Here is a 23,856-nt window from a genome sequence, read left to right on the forward strand (position 1 = left end):
AGGCAACTGATAGGGTAGGAAAGACACCCTAGAGCCCTTGCAGCCAGAGGCCAAGCAGGGGCTGTGAATTACTTGCTCCCAAGAGCGCTCTTTCTCCCTTATCATGAAGGCCCCAAAGAAACAACTTTCCAAACAGAATCTGAAGGAAGCAGCTGCTTTTATTTTTGTCATGGTGGACCTAGAGCTGGGGTGGGGGGGAGGGATCCCACTGCCACTCCCACATTCTCTCTCCTCTTCAGCCACCCCTAAACACCTTGCCCTTCAGACTAGAGGATACAGATCCTTCACCCTCCCATCCCACCATATCTTCCAAGAGTATAGCAGCTAGTTGTAACCCCTATTCTGGCAATACAGCCTGTCTTGTTGCTCATCCCCTCTAAGACAGCAGTGTGTTATTTGGCATCTCTAAAAGGAAGAGAATCATAGAATGGCAGAGTTGGAAGAGACCCCAAGGGTCATCTAGTCCAACCCCCTACAATGCAGGAATCAAAGCTAACGAATCTCTGGCAGGTGGGCAGCCAACCTCGGTTGAAAAGCCACCACCTTCCGAAGTTGTTGATTCCACTGTCAAACAGTTATCAGCGTCAGAAAGTTCTTCCTAAGACTTTGAATCTGAACTGAATTTGAAAAAACACACACTTCCCAAACTATGGCTGCCACACCTACTTACACAACAGGGTTGCTGGGGGGGGGGCAGAGTCAAGAAACCAATATCACCAGGTCATTTCTGTAGAACTCTTTTAATTGCTGTTAACGGCAAGTCTGTAAAAGGTTCAGGAGAAAGTCATCATTACAAAACTAAACAGCTGTTAGAGTCACTTCTTCACCCCAGCTAGAAAACAGTCTAGGGAGTTGCAGTATAATTTAAAAATGAGAGAATATTGCACAACCAAGAGAGAAGAAAATCAACTATGGAGAATTATGATGAAATCAGAGCCTCAGTGCTTTTCCCCAACCCCAACTGGGAATGAACCTCATCCCCTTGGCAGGCTACCTCCTTGAAACAGAATCTGGCTCTCTACTACCATGCTTTGCCCCATCATCACACAGACACATCTAAAAAAGCAAGCTGACCCAGGAGCTACAGATGTCCCTTGACAACCACCATCCTTCTCAGACACTTGGATTTGGGCTCTTCTAGGCAGATGTCACACCACTGATTCCTGGCCCCCCTATGCTCTGCTAAACTCAATGAGATCCAGTCTTCAAGGGGATATAGAATATAGCTCATTTTCTAAACTATCTTCGTGTCCCGTGGCTTAGCCAGGCCCTCATATGGATGATTAAGACACATCCAAAAGCAGTCCCCTCAAGACTGTGATGGAGCTCGTACCTGCAAATGCAGGAAACATTCATTTTTGCACTATGCTGGAGAAGGGCAGTGGGGCACACGCTACCCTGCCCCCCCCAAAAAACTATCCTGTTTTAGATCACAGGAATAGAAGTGGCCTTATACCAGCAACTCGAGCAGAAGGCCAAACCCACCTCCTGCTGCTACATGATCTTTCTAAAGGGAGATGGCAAGGACTGAGACAGGGATGCAGCATGAATGTATGTGCTCCACCACTGATCCCCATTTCAGAAGCAACAGCTCATGTGGACCGAGGACAAACACAAGAAGAAATACTGTGAACAAAGCAACCAAGAAACTTGGGTGCTTCACTCTCCTTAACCTGCTTTTAGGGCTGACTCTGTTGCTAGTTTCCCCCAAATGGGGGTTCATTTACATGGGCTGGCTCATACAGGAGCCTGCAAACATGTCTCCACACCATCAGAAGCCTCTAGGAGAGGTGACTGTAGCAGCTATAAATTCTGACAGCTACTAAGCGACCCATGGAGAGCCTCCTTCCAGCTCTCGCACAGTACTGCTACGTGCTTACTTGCTTACTCTCCTTTTGGCAGTGTTTGGCTTCCAATGGGAGCAGGAAAGAGAAATAAGGAGCAGGAACTTTCTTATTCCTGTCTGGTACTCTTAAGAAGCCAGGCACTATTGAGAAGATGAATGTATGAGCAGCAGCACTGTGAGAAGGCTGGAAGGGAGTCGCCTTTGGATGGCTCTGACAAATATCAGATGCTTCTGAAGGCTCAACCACAGGGGCTCTGGTATGAAACCAGCCTAAGGTATATTGCATCATTGGGGAGGAACATAAGCACATTTCCTGTCACAGCTGTATGCATCAGAGAGATGCTGAACCTCCACACAACTCCCATTTGCGTCAACGGAGTTTGTGCACGAGAGCTTCCTAATGGAGAGGAAGCCCATTTCCATTTTGGACCCATTTTAGAAAAGCATGAACAGAGCTAATCAGTTCTGAGGTCAGAGATGCTCAAGTTTTTACATGCGCTTTCGACTCAACTATGTTGTGGCAAGGAGCATATCAGGAGAAGGGGGGGATCGCACCAAAAGGAAACAGATATGCCTAGAGAAGGTCAGAGGGATGCGGGCAAGGAAGGAACACAGCCTTGTAGGCAGATGTAGCTCTTGGCAAGGTTGGGGAGCATAAGAGACCTCTCCCCGGGGATGGGGTTTTTCCAGAGGCTTGCTACATACTAGCCTTCACTAGGTTGGCGAAGGCTGCCATAGACAGAGATTGACAAATGCATCAGCCCAAGTGGGGGCAGGAAAGAGGGGCATGAGGCTTTGGCAAATGCTGGTCCTTCAACACTGACCGTCAGTGCTTCTCAGGGATGCCTAATAGCAAGGCTACCAGCAGAGGAGCTGCACTTGCGCCATTCAGCAGCTCCACAAAAACTCACACCCAGCCCTTTTCAAAGAAGGTCTTAGCAGCACAACCCAGCAGGAACATCTCCTTCCACTTGCGTTCAATTCAGGGGAGCTTGTGCTGTAGATGCTCCCACTAGTGACACATGCTGCTAAGCAAGGATTCAGCTTAAGATTTCATTTTTATTTTTTAAAAAGTGCTTCAAGTCCCAGAAAAGCAGAGAAGGAGCAGTTCAGGAGGGATAGGTAAGGATGAGAGGACTCTCCCAGCTTTTCAATGTCCTGGCTTTCTATCAGGCAGTGCAAGATGCTAAGGGAAATAGGTATGAGCAATCAGACACCATGCTAGAGGGGTTGTCTTCTCCTTCTCTAAAAGCTTATTGGGTTTCATGAAAACACTCACACAGGAGGAGGCACAGCTAGGAAGTGGCCAGCCTAGTGAAGAACAGGCATAATAATCCTAATTATCTTCTAGAGCCCAGTCAGACTCACCCCACACCCACCCCAAACCACCATCAACTGACACCCACCTCAAACCGTGCCCTCCCCAAAGGAAAATAAATCCACACTGAGACAGCTCTGAGAGAAGCAATAGTCCAGAGGACCTACTGGGAAGATGCACCTATCCCTGTGCCCCACTCCCTCTGCCGAGGCTCTTCGGCAGCCCCACGTGATACCAGCCACCACCAGGATCCAAGTGTGGGTTATGGTCCAAGGTCCCCAACAGGATTTCAGCAGAGATGAGATGCAGCCAGCCCGGAACACATTTACACAGGAAAAAGGAACCGGTTGCTCTGTGGTTTAATTCACATTGGATGGTGCGGAGGGGGGAAGGGGGTGGGGGAAGATACCAAGATGCACCACGGAAGTGACGGCCCCATGTTATTCCCAGTCTTCCCATTCTTCATCTTCCATCTGCAGTAGGAGAGGGAGGGAGCGCAAGAAGAAAGGTGTTTTAAGGTAGGATGTTACAAAGGGACAAAGAGCAAGCACTGACCGAGGTCACACAATGATTGTGCACAGGATTAGACCAAGAACTGCCAGCAAATTAAAGCATTTTAAGTTGACTGATCCTTTGACTTGCAAAGAACCAACCAAGCAATCCAGTCTATGTGCTGCTGAAACATTATTAAAACCTGAGACCCGAAGCCATATATACAGTTGCAATGAAAATTATTCAACCCCCATTGCAAATCAGGTTTATCATCAAAATTTTACAGACTTTCAGCTGTTGGCAATGAGGAAATCAAACAAATACAATTGAAATAGCTCAACCCAACGGATGCTTCAAGTGGTTTCCCCAAATTCAACTAAAATAGATGTGGCCTTGAAGATACAAGTGATTGGATCCCAGTCAGCAGTCTTGCCAGAGAGAGAACTAAAGCATTAAGATAGTCCTCCTCTTCTTCTTCCTCAGTGCCTGGCTGCTCCTCTTCTACAAAAGAGCAGGCATGGCATTTTTTTCTGAAGCACAAAGACATGCCTGTGTCCAACACAAGTCATGTACATGTTAGTGTCACAAAGGTGTGAGCAACAAAATAAAGAAAAATAAGGTCCTCATTGTCTCTTCTGAAAGCCCTCTTAAGGCTGCAACCCTACAACCCTTTCCTGGGAGTAAGCCAGTGACCAAACGACAGCCTTTTTTCAAAAGGCCTTTGTAATATGTTCTGCCACCACCCCAATAACCCCAGGGACGGTCTTCTGGACCTGGCTGCCTACAAGGACTCACCTCCCCAGAAATGTCCACCTTGGAGAGGGCCAACTGCACCTCTTCTTCAGTCATGTCCAGGTCAAAGTCCTTTTCCCAATCCTCACTAATATCTGTGCTAGAGCCTGAAATGAAAAGAACAACAGAGGCGTCCCCTGCTCAAGGCTTCTGATGTACCACAAATGCCACAGCAGGAAGTAAATCACTAAACAACAACAAATGCACTCAAGGCTGTGCGGCATCCACACCTCTGTAGCCAGACCACACCAACATAGAAATGGGTGTTATTCCAGCGCTGTCAAGGGTCAAGAGGGGCTTGCAAATGGGTAACTTTCCACATGCTAATGCACATTTACAGAGGGCTGAGGTTTGGCTCCCTGGGCACTGTCCAGGCTACCCACCTTTCTTCCCATTGTTGGAGGGAGTGGATTTCCCGCTGTCGGAGTTGAGTTCAAAGAGTCGCAGATCCATTGGCCCGTCCTCTCGCAGAGTCTCTGTCCTGCTCACTGGCTTGGCCTCCGCTTTTTCCTTGGGTTGCTCTGGGGAAGGCTTTGCCTCTGGAGCAGCTGGGGAAGGATGTGCAGGCTCTGCTGGCTTTGCGAGTGAGGTCTGCTCCTCTGCGGTAGCTTCCTGCAGCCTCTGAGAGATGTCCCCTGCCCCAGAGAGCTGGGCTCCAGTCTGTAAGGGCACAGCAGGTGAAGCAGCAGCAGCAGGTGCAGCAGTAGCAGCAGGGTTTGCAACCTGAGTCACCAAAGAGATGCTTTCGCTGCTTTCAGATGGAGTCACCTCTGCCGGGGCAGTGCTCAGCATAGCCCAGCTTTCCACCGATGCCTCTAGGGTCGGAGTGAGCACTGCTGCAGAGGTGGGGGAAGCTGGCTTCACCTCTTGGGGAGATTGCGAGCAGACGTTAGACTGGGAGGAGGATGACCCAAGGAATTCCTCTGTGGTAGAAGAGGTGAGAGAGTGAGGCAAAACAGGTGAGAAAATGTGTCACTGATGACATTCATAAGCAGGGGAAAATGAGCAGTGGGAAACAAGCAGGGGGAAATTCTTGCTTTTCCCTCTGACTTGGTAAGGGAAAGACTGATCAGGAAGTTTTCCTTACAGCCTTCTGAATACTAATAATGCCTACAAAGTTTCCCTACAAAGAGAAGGTTTCTCTCCCCTGCCCTTCTCTTTTGTACTTCCTGACATGTTATTTCTTAGCAATGAGGGCACTACCAAGAAATAAGCCATTTAATTTCCCCCTGCCAGGATGCCTGCGATTTTTTTCTCCCTTTCTCCCAAGCTTTAAAAATGTCCAAAAATTGTAACACTGCTAAGCAAAACAGCTCCTAAGATTTTTTTTGTGCAATAAGACAAGCAAAAACTTCATCTGCATTCATTAGTGAAATTTCAGGTGAGGGCCCCATCTTTATATATATGTGCGGCTTATGTTACTCTGTACACCAATAGGGCTACGTTAACCATCAAGGCAGACTAAGCTGGGAATCCCCAAACAGAAACAGTTAGAGGAGGATGGGCAACTTGCCTAGAAAAACCCACTCTTGCACTGCAACCCAGAGCAAAACTTTAGGGGGCTAGAGCATGTTTACAGACTCCCATCAGGAAAGGAGCAAACAGTGGCCCTCACCATGTTTAAACAAGCCCAGCTGCTAAGGAGGCAGCCAATATTGCAAATTTCAGCCTAATGAAGACACACCAAGTCCAAATCTGTCTCCAAGAAGATTTCAAAATGCTGGTTCTCAACTATGTGGAGGCCTGAATGAACTGGGAACTACCGTATTTTTCGCTCTATAACATGTACCCAACCATAACACGCACATAGTTTTTAGAGGAGGAAAATCCATCCACCCATGGGCATTCCCTCCACAACACGCACAGACATTTCCCCTTACTTTTTAGGAGGAAAAAAGTGAGTGTTATGGTGCAAAAAATACGGTAGTTACCTGAAGAACTGTCACCTGTCAAATAGATCTGCTCATGTCCTGAATTCATCAACTGAGGCCTTGCTTCAATTAACTCCACCTTCAGGGGTTAGACAGGTGGCTACCAAAGACAAGACCTTTTCTACCATTGCACCAAAATGATGGAAGGCCCTTCCCCTTTACTATTCTTTTAGGCACCAAGTGAATTCTTCTCTATTGTCCCAATTTCTGGACATAAAAAGCACGAGTGGTTTAGTCATTGTATTTGTTCTCAAGGCAGATGCTCTTCTGATGTTGATCTGAGTTTTATTTTGTATTTTATCCTTGCATGGTTTTAATTTGGCATGGAAGTTGCCCCAAAAGGTATTAGTGGAAAGATGCAGTATGCATCTTTTCAATAAATAAATTGTGCATAAAGTGCAGGAAACTATAAACAAAGGGGCCAGAAGACCCCTCCAGGCATCTTGCCCAGCTGGGAAGCAATTTCTTTTCACTAACCTTCTTCCTCTTCCCAGCCTGGCTCCTCTGAATGAACACTTTGTTCTGCCCGCTGCTTCAAAACCTCTCTCCGGACCTCCTCCTGGGACAGAAAGGAATTCAGATGGCTGTCAGAAGTTGCTCACCTGCTGACCAGGGAGAGGGCACAAGACTACCCCTGCAGGCAGAGTTCAAGAGCTCATACTCCTGGGTGAGAAAAGATTTCTGACAGGTGAACATGGGAAGGAAGGTGGCAAGCAAGGGGAAGAGAGAAAATACTTATAGAGCTAAACCAAAGGGACATGCCCAAGAGTAGGACAGAAGTTTCTGGGGTCAGGCCTCAAGGCAAACCCTCAATCCCCTGGAAGGTACTATGGAAAGTCCTCACCTGAGCATCAGAACAGGTGCAACCTGAGCAACAGGAACCCCATAGGCCTGAGTGTAAACCCTCATCTGCAGGTTTACCAGTTGGTGTTCATTGCTCATGATTCTGGCAGGCTAACAAGACTTGGGCTAACAAAGGCTTGACTTTAAAATGTCTTGGCACAAGCAAAGAGCTTCCTGCTAACAAACAATCTCTCACCATACAAAACAGCCACTCCTTCCACTTCTCCTTAGTTCAAGCTGCACTTTGCATCTAGACTTCCAAGTCATTTGAAATGTGACCACATATGCCGCCTTACCACTGGCATGCTTGATTCTTCCAACTGCTCCAGTCTCTTCATAAGGGCATGATTCCTGTAGTCTGAAGCAGCGGCACTCTCTTACCACTTCCCACCCCCCAAACTGAGTAGGCCAGAATCTCAAAGAATTCTACAAGCCTAGGACATTTCCAAGGGTTCTGCTGTTCCACAGTGCAACTGAATGCTAAGTGACACACTGTCTGCTTCAGGAAAAAAGACAGGAAGGGCTTGGCAAGCAAGCTGCATTAAGGGATGAGGTAGGAGCCACTCTGTGCTCCTACCTCATCAGGTGCATCCCACAGGTGCACATGAGAAAGACCTATAAACATCTTTCCCTGAGCCTCTCTCTGGAAATGTGACTTAGAAGACTGTCCTGGAAAGACACTGTTGCACCCTCCTTCAAACACCCTTGTGTTGCCCCTTACTGCATCCTGCAATGGAGAAAAACTGACTCTGTCTCAGTCGCTCCCAGAGATAACCTCTACAAACTCACCTGCTCCAGCTGATGGACTTTGTAGAAGTAGCGTTGCCAGAATTCAGAATGGGACACAGCCACTGGCACCTGATGTCAATAGAAGGAAACAGAAGGATGAACAGGGATGCAGTGGATACAGTTGTCTTAAACCAGAATCACATTAGGGGAGTACACACAACCCCCTCATAGGTTCACCCAGGAGAGCAAGGCCGTTGTGGGGTTGCACTCCATAGCCCCATCAACACCAAGTGTGAGACAGGCCCTGCATGCATATACAGAGACTCCTCCACACTGGGGGGATTCTAATAAGACAGACTGCATGGCTGAATGTGTGTAGGGAATTATGGGTGGAGAGATTACGTCTGTAAGAGGTAAGAGAAGAAACCCCTAGGATTTTAAGACACTGCTGCTCCCTAGAATCTTCTGTTAGGAACCAAATTTTCTGCATTCAAAAGCATTACACAGGGATTGCAATGGACATGTTCTGGAGCCCTGCCTCTTCCTTCAGAATAGAGAACAGCACCACCCCACAGATAAATGTGAGCAACTAACCTCTAGAGCAACTGTTTGAAAACAAGACCCAGAAGATCAAGGGACTAAGCCACACTGCACCACCTTACCATCTTGGAGTAGAGAGAGCGGATGGAAGGGCTGTTCACCAGCAGCTCCGAGATCTCCCCTTTCTTCTCCTCTAGGTTGAAGTGCAATAGCCAGACTTCAAAGAGCTGAGAGGGTCCTGCAGAGGATAGAAGAAACACCACCATATCACAGTGGAAGTGGTACAATCAGCTTCCATACCTGAGGACTAGAAAGTGACCAACGTAACACCAATTTTTGAAATGGGAACCAAGGGGGATCCTGGAAAATTGCAGTCTGGTTAGCTTAACATCTTTCCCAGGAAGACTGGTGGAAAGTATTGCTAAAGAAACCTGGAAGGTGGCAACATGAGCATAGGCCTTACTGTCATGGCTCCCTGTTTCTGGAATGCCCTCTCCAAGGAGGCTTACCTGGCACCTTCATTACATTATCCTTAGGTGCCAGGTAAAAACATTTGTCTTCAACTAGGCATTTGGCTGATTATAATTCTATGACTTTTTAAATGTGTTTGTTGGTTGCATTATGTATTTTGCGTTTTCACTTTGTATCGTGTTATGAACTGCCCTGTGACCTTCAGAGGAAGGACCATACACAAACCTAATAAATAAATAACAAAATTATGCATGGTGCGCAGAAAGTGGACAGAGAAAGGTTTCTGACCCTATCTCATAACACTAGAACTCAGGGACCTTCGATGAAGCTGAATGTTAGAAGATTCAGGACAAACAAAAGTACTTTTCCTAAAAGCATATATAAAATTCGCTCCCCCAAGAGGCATTGATGGCTCTTGGATGGCTTTAAAAGAGGATCACACAAATTCATGGATAAAGCCCACAACAGCTACTAACCAAGATGGCCATGCTCTACCTCCATGGCTGGAGGCAGTATACTTCTGAATAACAGTTACTGGAAAATACTGGAGGGGAGAGTGCTGTTGCACTCAAGTCTGTCTTGCTTGTATGCTTCCTACAGCCATCTGTTTTGTCACTGTGAGAACAATATGCCGCATCAGATGGGCAACTGGCCTGATCCAGCAGGCTCTTATGTTCTTAAATGGCCAAAGTTTGTTGGACAACAAACCAAAACCATCACTACACCATGACAGACTGCAGTTGCTCAAGGAGGCAGTGGTGAAAATTACGTTAACTTGTTTTTCCTGTAATGTATGCTGTGCTGTGTGTGATTATGACAAGGGGATTCCTGCCACACTGCTGCTTGTGAGATAAAGCTACTTTGGCAGTGTAAACAAAGTGACATGGACTTTAAGAGATAAAGCACAGCCTGCTTAACTGTGGAACTATAGCAGTGGATGAGAAGCCTTGATTTCAGTAAGTCTGCTATTTGAGAGGCTTATAGACAGAGATATATTACAGAGAGCTCAAATGGTGGATGGGGGTTGGAAGATTAGACATATTGAAATTCTCAATGTCTGGACATTGACACATCCACACCTTCCTGGCTTTAGTGGAATATGCTTTCTAAAGACAGTACCTAAGGTTGCCATGACAAAAAGTAAAAGGGGAAGCCCCCCTTTGGCCTCATCCCCATAATATAAGCAGCGCCTCTGCACATGAAAAGTTCCTTTAACTACCATATTTTTCACCCTATAGGACACACTTTTTCCCCTCCAAAAATGAAGGGGAAATGTGTGTGCATCCTATGGGGTGAATGCAGGCTTTCGCTGAAGCCTGGAGAGCGAGAGGGGTCGGTGCGCACCGACCCCTCTCGCTCTGCAGGCTTCGCGGACCTCTCTGCAAGCAGCGGGAGCGCTCCCGCTGCTTACGGAGAGTTGCCTGCATGCAGAAGCCTGCGCGCGCTGAGCTCAGCACGACCAGGCTTTGCGGACCTCTCCGCAAGCAGCGGGAGCCAGCGCTGGGCTCCCATGGCTTGCAGAGAGCTGCCTGTTTGGGGGCTGGGACGGGGGAAGCTCGGGCCTCCCCCGCCCCAGCCCCGCACCTGGGGGGGGAATAATTTTTTCCCCTTTATTTCCCCCCCAAAAAACTAGGTGCACCTTATGGGACGGTGCGTCCTATAGGGCGAAAAATACGGTATGTTCATTTAGCCTCAATGCTGTTGAGAGATCATGCCACGAATCTGTTCAATCCTTTTCTTTAAAGCCCTTTACAATATAGGTACCCCATGTTTGGTGACAGTAAATCTCAAAAGTTAATTATGCCTTGTGTAAAACTGCTGATTCCTTTTACCTTTCCTGAACCTACCACCAAATCAAATTGGGTCATCCCAAATTATAGTGTTATAGAAAGAAGAGGGGTGATTTTCCTAACCATTATCATGTCTTTGCTCTGTCATTCTTTTTTAAATAAAATTAATAGCCACACAGGGAAATTACTCCAGTACAATGACATTGCATCACCAAGATAGTATTCAGCTGGGTGTGGGTGTGTGTGTGGGTGGGTGTGTGTGTGTGTGTGTGTGTGTGTGTGTAAATGATACAAGAAAAACAAAGAAATGGTAGGCACGAAGGGGCCTCTTCAGCAGAATTCTCTTCCCAAAGAACCTTGCCTGGCACCTACATCAACATCATATTGGCACCAGTTAAAGACTTGCCTCTTTTCCCAAATATATAATGATTATTTCCCCCCTCTCCTTTTCTTGCTGCTCTGGCCATTTTATTTATATATACATATACATATACATATACATATACATATACATATACATATACATATACATATACATATACATATACATATACATGCACACACACACACACACACACACATGCATGCATGCTTTGCTGCTATATCTCATCTTCAACACATACTAGGTTACAGTCATACATAAACTAATAGAAAAAATAATAGCATAAGTATAAAACAAACATATGGTAGAAATAACGAATCTATATTCTTCCAAGATTATTTAAATCCTCTATATTTTAAATTATTAAGTATGATCACTTTCAGTGCTTTGAATCTCCTATATAATTTTGGAATTTGTATTGTATCCTTTATTATTAATCATCTTGAGATTTTTTGGCTAAGACAAGGAACAAATGAAACAACAACAATACATAGATTCAACTAATTTCACAAAATGCCTCCCCACCCTCCACCTGTATGTAGATTTAACATTCCAAGCTGGCATCCCCAAAGCAGGTTTGGCAGGCAGGCATCCACCAGGAGACTTCCCACACATTTGTTTACAGTTTCTGCCCTTTCTTAAGGCACTCTGCAGATGGCAGAGGTCAGGCTATGCCATGGATGTAAAACCTCTGGACTGTGGGCCAATCTTGTCCAGCTAGGGGGTTCAAGTTGGGCCTCCAGGGCTGGGGTGATAAGGATATGGGTTAGCTAGCCTCAAAAGCTTCTACACCCCTGCATTACACTGTTCTTAGGCTCAAGTTTCCATGGTTTCTGCCCACACACCTATTTTCCAGGCAGGATCTCAGCCTGCCAGAACTGACTCTTCTGACCTTAAAAGACCAGCATGTGTATGCAGCCACTAATGGCTGGAAAGTGGAGTGCAAAACTATCCTGGTTGCCTCTCCAGGCCAAGAAGGTGGCAGGGTAGCTTCACCCTTGCCAGTCTGGTACAGAAGACTGTGAGGATAGGGGGAGTGGCAGAGGGTGGGGGAAAGCAGCAGGAGAGGGGAGGGGAAGGTGCAACTTGGCTTTTCATGAGAAGCAGGTGCCTTGCAACCCTTCCTCATTATTTGCAAAAAGTCCCACTTGCCAGAGGCTGAGCAGGAATTCTGAGAATAGCCTCCCATGATGAAGCATAACGCTTCCACTGCATCATGCACCAATCCCCAACCTGTCACCCTACCTCCTTCGGACCTTTCTACTGCAGCACCCAAACCTAGAAGTTACTTTTTCTTTTAGTAAGGCCTGCATTTCAAAATCTGGGCCATCCCATCAGGTTTTGCTTTATGAAAGCAAACAGCATGTTGTGGACTTCAGTCACCCTCCAGGTAGATAGTTCACCCAAACACTTCCCTGACTGTGCGGTTTTTCAGTCCAAATCAGCCCCCAACTTACCATCAGGTTCATTGCAATAGGTGGCTGGGTCAGACTGAAGGCTGTACAGCCGAGCCTGGAAGAGGACAGACAGGGAGAAGCATATGAGCACAAGACATTAACGGTGGGGACAGAAGCCACTTGTTGGGGGTAGAGGCTGGAGGCACCTTGGCACTGTCGTATAACTCTGTTGTTCCAGAAGGGGTCGCCATCAGGGTTATGACGTCACAGTCAATGGTCATATCTGGTGAAGGTGCAAATGTGTCGGAGATAACACCCAGGAAGTTGGAGAGCCCTTTTCTCACTTTCTCTGTCGCACCGGAGGAACTTTCCGTCTTCACAAAAACAAAGAAATTCACAATGAAAACTAATCTAAGGCAGAGGAACCAGAGTGGGCAGTATCCCACAAAGCCTAGCATTGCTATGGGCTTGATACACCAAATCAACAAAGAGAATAATGAAAAAGTTGTGGGGAGAGGGAAATGGCAAACACAAATGAAAACCTGCCAGCCCTTCCCAATGACATGCATTCCTGCCCCTGCCTCTCCCTCCATTTTAGTTTTTGATGCCCACTCACAGCCAGCTTCTCCTTGACCACACTGGCAGTGGCAGCAATGGTGCAGGCTGTGTCATGCTGGACCACTTGCGTGAACTCGGTCAGGTCACGTTTCATGAACTCCAAGGCCTCTGTGGACTGCAACAGAGTGAGAGGAGAATGTACTTATTGTTGGGTACACTGTGGCTGAATTTCCAAGGAGTGTGGTAGTTAGCCTGGGTTGGGGGTTAACAATCAAAGAACACCAAGTGTTTATCAATCTAAGAGTGTGGCCATCAGGAGGAGAAAACAGAATTCATACATCCAAAACAATAAGCACCTGACAGCTTTTGTTCCAATCACCTCACGTGGCTTCAGCAGCATCTTCACAACTCATCCCAAAACAAGCATTTTTAATTCCAATAACAGATACATGAAACGTGACTGTGAGATGTGAATGCTACTCCAATGAACCAAAGTATTACCCTGGCAGATCAGGCCAAGGTGGGTCCATCTAGTTCAGCCTTCCCCAACCTGGGGTCCTCCAGCTGCTTTTAACTACAACTCCCATCATCCTCAAGATCCTACAGCCATGCTGTGTGGGACTGAGCTGTAGTCCAAAACAGTTGGATAATACCAGGTTGGGGAAGGCAGGACTAGTTCAGTATTTCATTTCCCACAGCTAGCAAGCAGGTGCTTGAGAATGGCTCATAAGCTGGGGCCTTTCCTTGGCACCTAATACTAAGTAGTATAATAAGCAAAGAGGTTTTTCTTACAAAGGGAGTCATCAGTCATTAATTCAGAAGTAGCCAACTTGATGCCCCCAGACCATGATGGACTCCCACCAGCCTCAGGCAGCATGGCCAAACATCAGAGTTTGAGCTGTGTCTTTTTGACATCCTCTCTCTCTCTCTAGTTTACCAGTGGATAAAAAGCAGACCCACCTACCTTATCTTTGACTGTCTGAAGGCTTTGCTGTAGCCAACTCCTCCACCAGCCTCCATCTTCCCTATTACAGGACAAACATATGAAGCTGAAATTGGGAATTTTACATAATAAACTCAAGACAAAGAATGCAGAACAGTCAGCTACTGCAGCAAATCCTACAACGGCAGCCTTTATTTCTATGAAATGTTAACAGAATCTTTTTCCAACCCCAATTCAGGACCTTCCCTTTCAAGAGCCAATGCAGAAACACCTTAAAATCAGTATGGTACTACACTTGTGTCCTTGGCTTGGCCTCCTCCTGCCACAAGTAGAATAATTATTTAAATTCTTAGGCACACGTTCCAAAGATTTCAAAACTTGTGTGACACTTTCAAGCACTACTGCAGACCAAGGCTCCCATTTTTCTCATGAATTGTTACACATTATCTTCTTCCTTCTCTCTCTTTTGCCCTTTCTCAACATTACCTCCCAAAAGAACCAATTACAACCAAGATAGAAAGCACTTTAACAACTTAGCAGGTATTTAAATACTTATTTAAGTTTAAGGGAATATTATTGAACTCCTACAACATGATGTGAACGATGCAAAAAATGTAATACAAACTTAAGCCTCCTACAGTATTTACTAGAAATCTATGAAAAAAGGGTATGAACAAAATAATCACTCAGGCTTTTACAGCACACAGCCTCAAAGACATACAAGTGAATTAGAGGCTCCTGTGCCACCTGTTTAAATCATATAATTTAGTTTGGGGAGTAGTGAAAGAATGTGGATTTACTGGTTCCCTCCTCCCACACACAGTTTTTCTAGTTTGCCACAATTAATACATCATCATGGAACACACTATAACCACAATCATATTCTAGTGCTACTTTAGAGTTCTGTATATAAATGACTATACAAGTGGTCTAGGAGCAGGGCTTGGCCAAGCAACCTTTGATTCAAAGCCTTCCTCAAACCATTAAACCCCCTGCATAGCAATCAACTGCACTTCAATCTGAATGCCCCCACCATCTGTCACACTTAAGGTACTACCTTACAAGGCAGCTCAACTCAACAGATGCACATGGCAAGAAAGGTAAAGCAAGTCAGTGATGAATAATCTCATATATTAACAACAGACCTACAAATGGGTCAGACTGCAACACAGTGGCTTACCCAAGGCTGCCAGAGAGTCTGAACCCAAGTCCCACACATCCAAACACATCATTTGAGGTGCTGTAACAAAGCAGATGTTTTTCAGGACCCTCTTTTCCAGTTGTCCCCAGATATGCCCACTTTGACAATTCTGAGGCCTCACCGCACTATTAGCCCCGAATTCCTAGATCTCTTCCCAAAACAGCCAACGCTGCCCTACCCCCAAGCAATCCTAAACTGCCCCCCATACCATACAGTACAATCCTACCTTTCTCCTCCGCAACCTGATCCCCTGAAAAACCCACACTTCATCTTCTGGCTTCGCGACCACCGCCAGGGCTGCCTCTACAAAACAAGAGTGCCCAGACTCAAGAGGGAGGGGGCGGGGCTAACAACACTAACTCAGGGCCAAAGGAACGCGCTCTATGCATTACCAGCGGTACTCTTTCCTGCCTAATCAGTCCAGGGGTCCCGAGGCGGAGCTCTGGCACAACCTCCCGCCCCTCCTCCACATTCGCCCCCAGGTCTCCCCCACCCCAGCCGCAAAGGCACCACTCCCAGCGATACCAGTTACGCTCACCCTTCCGCCATCTTGGCCGTCTGACGTCACCAATATTTACTGACCTTTGACACCCAGCAGAAGCCCCGCCCTTTTGACGCAGCAACCGCCACTACTTCCGGGGGATCCCCCCACTTTCTCTCAATCGGGCTGTCACAACTTCAGTGTTACCATAGAAACACTTCCGGCTTCCACGATAGAATGGTCTGGGTAGAGTGGCTTCCCTAGGGTTACACATCGAAGTAGAAAAGCCTTTTGGCGATGCCATTGTTTTCGCATTATGCTCCTCACACGGGCGGCTGTCAAAAGGAACCCGGAAGTGAGGGCTGGAGTGGGGAGCGTCTTCTCTCACTCTCTTTTTAATCTGTATGCTTCTCCTTGGTTTGGTCGGCCTCTGTGGATACGGCAACTGCCGAGGGCCAAAAAATGTTCGCGCGAAACACGTTCAGCGTTTTCCTCCCTTCTCTCTGCAGCATCGAGGCGGAGCCGGGAGAAAGGTCCTCCCCTTTCCCTTCCCTGGATCTTACGAAGAAAATTCCGTAGCCCCGTTGAAGTTAGCATTCTGCAATCACCCGCAGCTCTTACACTTACCGGTATTTCACAATAACGCGTTTAAAATATAATCTAATAGATACATGTGTATGCATGCATGCATGTATGTATGTATGTATGTATCATTTGCATTTTAAAACTCTCATCCCTCCTCACCCGATCTCAACATGTTTGTTGGAATCTGTCTGTCCCGAGAGACCATGGAGCATTCCTCCAAGGGTGAAGTCAAACCGCTGCGTAGGCAGCACCAAAGTGACTCTCCTGGGGCGCAAGCCTGGGCAGTGGGCATGGAAAGACTAGTGCAGTGGTTACCAACTGTTGGTCCGTGGACCCCAGAGGGTCCACGTAACCCATACAGGGGGTTCGTGGCACCATTTATACAACAGAAACTAACACAGAGATATCAAAAAAATAATAACGAAAAATAGGAAGTCCAAAAGTACTCCCTAAAGTAGGCTTTTGAAAAACAGGGGGACCGCAGTACTTAGCTAATTGGGAACCACAGCTCTAGTGGTATCATAGGCGCTGGGTCCGGAGGGCCCTGGGTGTTCCAACCCCCACAACATTCCCTATGGAGGGGTGGGCACCCACCATTTTTTGTGCCAGGGGCGCGGAGTGTAGCAGGAACCCCCCACCCCAATCATTCAGTTTGTACAAACTTCACACACACTCACACTACATACGCTATGCTTCTGTTATAAATTCATAGAAAATCAACCATACATCGGTTTTGCACTGTTCCACTTTTATTTTACTCCATGAAGGAAGGAATACAAAATGGGTAAGGTTTGATACAGGGCAGCCATAATCCCTTGAGCATACCAGCACATCCACAGGAGCCCTGCCCAGTTGCTATGCCAACCCTGATGGTCCTAGACAGAAGACAATCAAGATCACAAAGAACTTGCATATGGGAGTGGATTCAGCACGGACTGGAACAAAGGACAATGATCAGATCTTCCCTCAGGGGGCAAGAAACTGCCAACTCCCCTCTGTCACCTGGAAAGTACTCATGGGGAGGGAGAGAAGGGAACCAGCCAGGTGACAGGACACTCAGGTTACCACTGCAACTCCTCCCTCAACCCCTCCTTTCTGTAATGTATGCATTATGTTTCTGGGGGTGGGCTTGACCTAGAGGAGGGGAATTTCAAAAGTTTTTATAAGGTCTTGCACACCATTTTTCTGTGTCTTTTCTCTCACCTGCAAGTGAGGGGAACACCCTGTTGCAAGAGTTCAATAAAGGCCAAGCCTACAGGCTGCTGATTTGCTCCAATTTACTCTGGTTGGTGTCTTTACTTTTTGTCCAAGGGAGCCCTTGGATTTTTCCGGTAACAGTTTGGCGACCATGCTCAGGGACACTTGGTCCTCCTGTGAAGGTGAGGGGGAAGATAGAGGGGATCGGGTGCCACTGGGCAACCTTAGCGCAGGGATCCTTCTTCCTCTCCCTGCCTCCTCTTTGTGGGTGGTAATCAATCGTCACCAAAAGCCCAACCAGGGGGAGCAAAGGCGAGGTCAAGCCGGCTAAAAAGAAAAGGTTCCCGGGATCCGCGGGGGACATCTTCGAACGTGAGTATGGTTTGAAGTAAATACATTGGGAGGGGGGTGGAAAAGAAACGTCCCCACGACAGCCAGACTTTCCTTCTTTCATTTCTGACGTTGCCCCTCGGAGTTGGCCGGGAGCGTCTTAAACTCTCCCCTTTTCTCCCCCGATTTCCCTTTCGGAGTGAGGCCGGGGAAATTGCGGAACTTTACTATCTGACGTTACCTCTCGGAGTCGTCCAGGAGCGTCTAAAGCTTTTTCTTTCTCTCCCCCAATTTCCTTTTTGGTGTGTGGCCAGGGAAATCGTGGAACTTTGCTGTTTTCCGACGTTACCTCTCGGAGTCGTCTAGGAACGTCTTAATCTCTCTCTCCTTTTCTCCCCCGTTTTCCGTCTTGGAATTGAGTCCGGGAAAGCGTGGCTCTTTTACTGTTTCTCTGACGCTTTCCCTCGGAGTCGTCCGGTGGCACCTTTCAAAAGTATTTTAATGCAAGGTCATTTGCTTCCTTTCAAACCTTGGTTGTTTTCTCGGACCCCGATCTGGCACTGCATTGCGCAGGCGTTCAGTAGGGGACTCCAAACTTAGTCTCAAAGGCTAGGCAGGAGGCTGTCGTGGATGATAGAGGGGAAAATTGTCTTGTAAATAGCGCTGAGGTAATTCTGGATCCGTGGTTTAGTTTCTGGGCAGAGAGACCCGTGGTTTAGTTTCCGGGCAGAGGGACCCGTGGTTTAGTTTCCGGGCAGAGGGACCCGTGGTTTAGTTTCCGGGCGGAGAGACCCATGGTTTTCCAGGCTAGGGCCTGTGGTTTCCTGACAAATTGCTTGCAGTTTACTGGTAGGCAGGGATTGCTTTAGCTGAAAGATAACTTGAATACTGATAGAATATTATTTTCTCTACCCCCCCCCTTATTTATCCCTTTCTTGTACCCGTTCTTCTATCTCCTAGTGTAATCTACTGAGCAACCCCCCCCCTTTATTAGAGGGAAATGGGAGCTCAATAAACACCCTAGCTGGACTCCTCCTGGCAACAAAGTTTCCATGAAGCCTTTTTGCCCCAGAGAGGATTCTAATATGCCCCTCCAGCTTCTCATCTCCAATTGGAAAAAATAAAAATAAAGGGGCAAAATGGTCTTTCCAAGTACAAAGTACGAGACCATTGTAACTTTTAGTGGGTGGCTTAGGCCCACCACCTGGAACCCAGGGCACAGCGGCCACCTCAGGGATCCTATAAAAATAATAATCTAGGACCAAATGCACCAGCACCTCAAGGTTCCTGCTTGTTCTCCCCACCATTTATATACAAATAAACCCGGAGGGCTTTTGTTAATGAAGGACACTCCTATTATATGCTATATAAACAAAAAGAGCTGGTGCCCTTCATTTCCTTTGAGCTTCAATCAGCCCCAGCCAGCACAGCTGTATTGTGCTGGTGCTATGGGAGCTGTTGGGAATTGTAGTTCAAAGCACCTGAAGGGCACCAGTTTTGGGAAGGCTGCCATAGTAGCTAAGAAACTCAAGTTTCCAGATAATTTCACCTGAACTCCTCTTGTCCAGCTATAATCATTAGCTTTATATTGCCATCTGTGCACATGACACTTTACAAAGAATAGATCCTTGGCCTGAAAACTACACAAGAGAGACGGCAGTGAAAGGGGAGACAACTAGGCCTAAACTGTTTATCTCATTTTAATCCTATCCTTCCTCCAAGGAGTGCTTGCCATCCCCAGGGAGACTTGCCTGGCACATTGGTTGTTATCTTACATACCACATAAACCCTATCTTATTCACTCAGGTCTTTGGTGGGTAATTTTAATTACAGTACTGGTTGTGGGTCACCACCACCATCATGTAAAAAATATTTTTAACTGCCACCCTAGGGAGTTTTTGCTTCTCTTGTTAGTTGCACAACTAACTAAAGACTAATTTGTTTTGAGACAATTTTTAGTAGTAAGCAACAAATAATAATAGTAATAATTGTATATAATGGCAAATTGTTCTTATTTGTAGAAGAAAGGCAGTACACAATTTGTTGAAAAGAAATAAATACATTTAAGCCATTTAGTCTTTAGTGTGTGTTGAAATTTAGCCTACGCCTATCTTAGCAAGGCCACTCTTGTGCTCCTATATAGCTTGTGCTATTTATAGGATGGATATTCCTCTTTTTTCTCTTTCTTTCTCATCTATCTATTCCTCCACTCCCTTGCTCCACAGGGAATTTCCAGAGGAAATACGCTTGGCTGATAAAGCAGCCAGTGAATTCATGCCATCTGCTTTCAATCAGTGACTCTCTGAGAGTCGGCTTCACACAAGTTGGTGGGTCCAGTTATTCTAGCATGAGGCTACCATATACATACCTATATTTCAGAAATAATGCTTAATGCAGTACACACACATATATGTACTAGCTCGGAGTAGATTTGGAGCTGTAGGGGGTGTAGATTGTAGACTGGGGAAATGCTGAGTACCACCTACTCTGCAAACTAGGGGTTGTGCCTGTGGTGCTGTTGCTTGTATCCTGAGAAAATTCCTTTCATCCAGAGTGTAGGCTTCTGTTATTTTACATCTCCATAGATCCTGATCACAAAACATAAATTTGTAGTAGCACATCTCTTTGTTTAAAGCACCCCTCTCCCTGGCCACAAATTCTCCCTTCCTCCTCTCCCTCCCTCCATTTGGAGTCTTTCTGGGGCAACTGCCAAGAAACGCAGGAAGCCCAGGTGGGATCCAAGGGGTAGAGGACACAGAGGGGCTTTTCGTCTGCCTTCTTCCAGCTGCTACCTTTGACAGTTGTTTTGCAGCTGCCCTCACTTTAGATTATTTATTTACTTAACTACATTTGTAGAACCATATTTGTATAAGCTCACAACATAAAATGTTCACATACAATAAAAATAACAAAATCAAACAAGTTTCTGCCTACAAAATTCCAGCAGAAAGCATAAAACCAGGTGTCTGAAAAATCACACATGCACAAAACCAAAGCCAAAGATATTTTTTTTTAAAAAAAAACAACCCTAGGGGAATTTTTTAAAAGTCTTCACCTGACACCAGAATGTAACCACAAATAAGCCCCCCTTTTCCCTTGTGTGCCATGTTTTTCTTTTCTAGATTACAAACCTGTAGGCTAGGGATTGCCTGTTTTGGTAGTATGTAAACCTCTCTGGGAGCCTTTTTGGCTGAAAAGCAGGGTACAGATGCTCTAAATAAAGAATATATGATAGGGGTTTAGAGGAATCAAAACATTTCACATATGTACAGTGACAGACTGATGGGAGTTGCAGCCCAAAACATCTGAAGAACACCAGGTGTCATGAACTGGCAGGACAATGAGGAGAGAGGACAACCCAGCAAGATGTGTAGCCGTGACTGGTACACACCGGGGCAAGCTGGGAGTGGAGAAGGAGAGGTTGGGGGGCATAGAAAGTACTCAAGGGCAACAGAGGATGGTGAGGGGATGGGGGTCAGTACACAGGAACCAGAGGAGCAGGACTTGTCCCGAGAGCCAGAGGGGCCCCTGTGTCCATGAACACAGCAGGCTTGGAGGCATAGGAAGCAGCGGGGGGTAGCTGGCCAGGTAGAGGCTTGTTAGCTCTGGAAGGAGGTATGTGAGTCCTCAACTGGAGTAAGCTCAGGAAAGGTAGGGTCACATGCTTTGTTAAACCCAGATCCTGCAGTCAACATTCATGGTATAAAAATGAAGTAGGAGGTGAGGAGGTCTGCTCAGCTTCCCACATTGATGGACCTTGGTTTGGATGTTCTAGGAGCTCTACAGGACTACTTTTGGGGACTGTATGTACCAGTGGAGACTTGCTGCCAGGTGCGCTAGGGGTTCAGGACACCAGGAGGGCAAAGACTGTGCTAGAGCCTTCATACTGTTAAGGCATCACATTTTCTCAATCAACAGAAAGCAAAATTAAAACATGTTTCCCATGCAATGCTCTCTCTTATGGCCAAGATGCTCCTGTAATGTTTACTCACAAGTGAATTCCATTCAGCAAAGATCCTTTGGAATGTCAACTGAAAGTGTCCACCCAGCATGTTATGCCCAATATCAGTTTGTTCCCAACCCAGGGGGTGTGTTCTATTCACAATACAACAATTGTTTTAAATTATTTCAAGAAACTGCATTATGAGCCCCTTGTGGTCCATGCGCATCAGCTGGAAAAATGGAATAAGCCCCACCTATGCTGCTGATGCACCCAGTGGCCCTCCACACTGGTGCCATTCCATCAGTGTATACATGTACACTGAGGTATGTGTGTAGAGATCCTCCATGCAAGGGGAGGAGGATGGCCTTGTTTGGGCCTTGTTTTGGAACTCTTCAAGTCGTTGCCCTAGAAGTGAATACAAAACTAAGCTAGATGGATCAGTGATGTGACTGAGTATCGATACAGGTCTTGGGTCTGATCCAGCAGGGCTCTTCTTAGGCATAGAAGTTTATTAAATAAATATGGACCATAAAGAAGGCTGATCGCCGAAAAATTTATGCTTTTGAATTATGGTGCTGGAGGAGACTCTTGAGAGTCTCATGGACTGCTAGACGATCAAATCTATCCATTCTTCAGGAAATCAGCCCTGAGTCCTCACTGGAAGAACAGATCCTAAAGCTAAGGCTCCATACTTTGGCCACCTCATGAGAAGAGAAAACTCCCTGGAAAAGACCCTGATGTTGGGTAAGATTGAGGGCACAAGGAGAAGGGGACAACAGAGGATGAGATGGTTGGACAGTGTTCTTGAAGCTACCAACATGAGTTTGACCAAGCTGCGGGAGGCAGTGGAAGACAGGAGTGCCTGGCGTGCTCTGGTCCATAGGGTCACGAAGAGTCAGACACAACTAAACAACAACAGGTATATTTATCTTTTAATTTGGCTTTGTTCAAATATTTTATCAGCCTTGAAGCTTGCTATAGGGAAGGTTCATAACTCAGCAGTAAGTACATTCTTCTTATTCAGAAGGCCACATGTTCAACCCTTTGGCTGCCAATTAGCCACTGGGCAACATTCAAGGTGCTGGTGGTAGTGGTATACAAAGCCCTATACAACCTGGGACCAGGTTACCTAAAATATTATCACCTCTCTTGAATACCTTACCAACTATTGTACTTGCCATAGCTGTCAACCTTCCCTTTTTTTGCGGGAAATTCCCTTATTCCAGCGCCGTTTCCCGCTGCTTCCCGCTGCTATCCCGGATTGTTAGATATCCTGTAGACTGTCCCCGGGACAGGTGAGGCTGCTGATCCCTTATTTTCAAATCTGAAAGTTGACAGCTATGGTACTTGCAGGAGAGGGCATCCTACTGATATCACCTCAGCAAAGGCTCATTTTGTGTGATGTCAGAATCGGACTTCTAGTGTGGTGGCACCTCCTACCCTTTGGAACGTAATTCCATTACATATCAGATGGACCCCATCTCTACTGTCTTGTTGGAATCTGTTGAAGACTTGCTTCTGTGATGGACAGGCCCTGGGTCTGCCTCCAGGTGACCCAGAGACCAGCGGGAGCTGGTAGGACCATCACTCAATCTGAACAGAGAGTGGGGAGTTTAAGTGAAGTGACAGTTTAACCATCAGGTAGGAGAGAGGGACTATATGTGAAGGATAGACAGTGACTGTCAGTGTGGGCAGTTGGGGTTTGGACTATCTGAGTTCGGTTAACTGGGCAACCCACTTTTGATTCCTTCAGGGAATATTAAATCCTAGAAGAGGCTGAGCAGATGGGAAAAGCCTACCATGCCCAGTGCATTTTTTTTCTAAAAAAATGTTTAGGGGTACTCTCATTTTCCTACTCATATTGAAATACTGCCTCTCAATGAGGCCAAACTTAGATTCACAAAATGTTATGGGTATGCGTACCCATGTCCCCCCAGAAAAAAAAGCACTGACCTTGCCACTTGTTCCGATTCAGCAATAAACCATGGAAAGCATATGGGGAAAACAGAGGTGTGGGTGACTTGATGAACTCTGGTGTTTTGTGCCTAATTTGTGAAACCATCAAGCTCGAAATCTAGAGAAAGTGT

The 23,856-nt window shown here is 46.4% G+C and overlaps 1 protein-coding gene across 6 annotated transcripts; it reads right to left on the bottom strand.

Annotated features, from left to right (window-relative positions):
• Positions 1-724: 724 nt before the first annotated feature.
• BSDC1 (BSD domain containing 1) lies at positions 725-23,373 on the bottom strand. Of its 6 annotated transcripts, none has more exons than XM_081870396.1 (12): positions 15,772-15,797; positions 15,213-15,272; positions 14,054-14,114; positions 13,148-13,264; positions 12,738-12,905; positions 12,592-12,646; positions 8,614-8,729; positions 8,012-8,080; positions 6,857-6,938; positions 4,832-5,371; positions 4,452-4,555; positions 725-3,637 (listed from the first exon to the last, which is right to left on the bottom strand). In XM_081870396.1, exons 1-12 carry the CDS (start codon positions 15,780-15,782, stop codon positions 3,605-3,607), a joined length of 1,416 nt encoding a protein of 471 aa, XP_081726522.1. In that variant the 5' UTR covers positions 15,783-15,797; the 3' UTR covers positions 725-3,604. The 6 variants fall into 6 exon arrangements, with proteins under 6 accessions (XP_081726522.1, XP_081726520.1, XP_081726521.1 ...); XM_081870394.1 differs by lacking the exon at positions 15,772-15,797 and adding an exon at positions 15,460-15,683; XM_081870395.1 differs by lacking the exons at positions 15,213-15,272; positions 15,772-15,797 and adding an exon at positions 23,257-23,373.
• Between the last annotated feature and the right edge of the window lie 483 nt (positions 23,374-23,856).

This window comes from Podarcis erhardii (genome assembly GCF_964252035.2).
Source record: "Podarcis erhardii genome assembly, chromosome: 7".
Classification (NCBI taxonomy): domain Eukaryota; kingdom Metazoa; phylum Chordata; class Lepidosauria; order Squamata; family Lacertidae; genus Podarcis; species Podarcis erhardii.

What these genes read in the sequence shown, in the direction of transcription:
- BSDC1 (XM_081870394.1), bottom strand. Translation starts at nt 15,503, where the DNA reads ATGAAGTGTGGGTTTTTCAGGGGATCAGGTTGCGGAGGAGAAAG. An exon ending in AGACTCTCTGGCAGCCTTGG is followed by an intron (nt 14,115 to 15,212) that starts GTAAGCCACTGT and finishes GTCCTGTAATAG; the next exon opens with GGAAGATGGAGGCTGGTGGA. An exon ending in CTCCAACAATGGGAAGAAAG is followed by an intron (nt 4,556 to 4,831) that starts GTGGGTAGCCTG and finishes TTTTCATTTCAG; the next exon opens with GCTCTAGCACAGATATTAGT.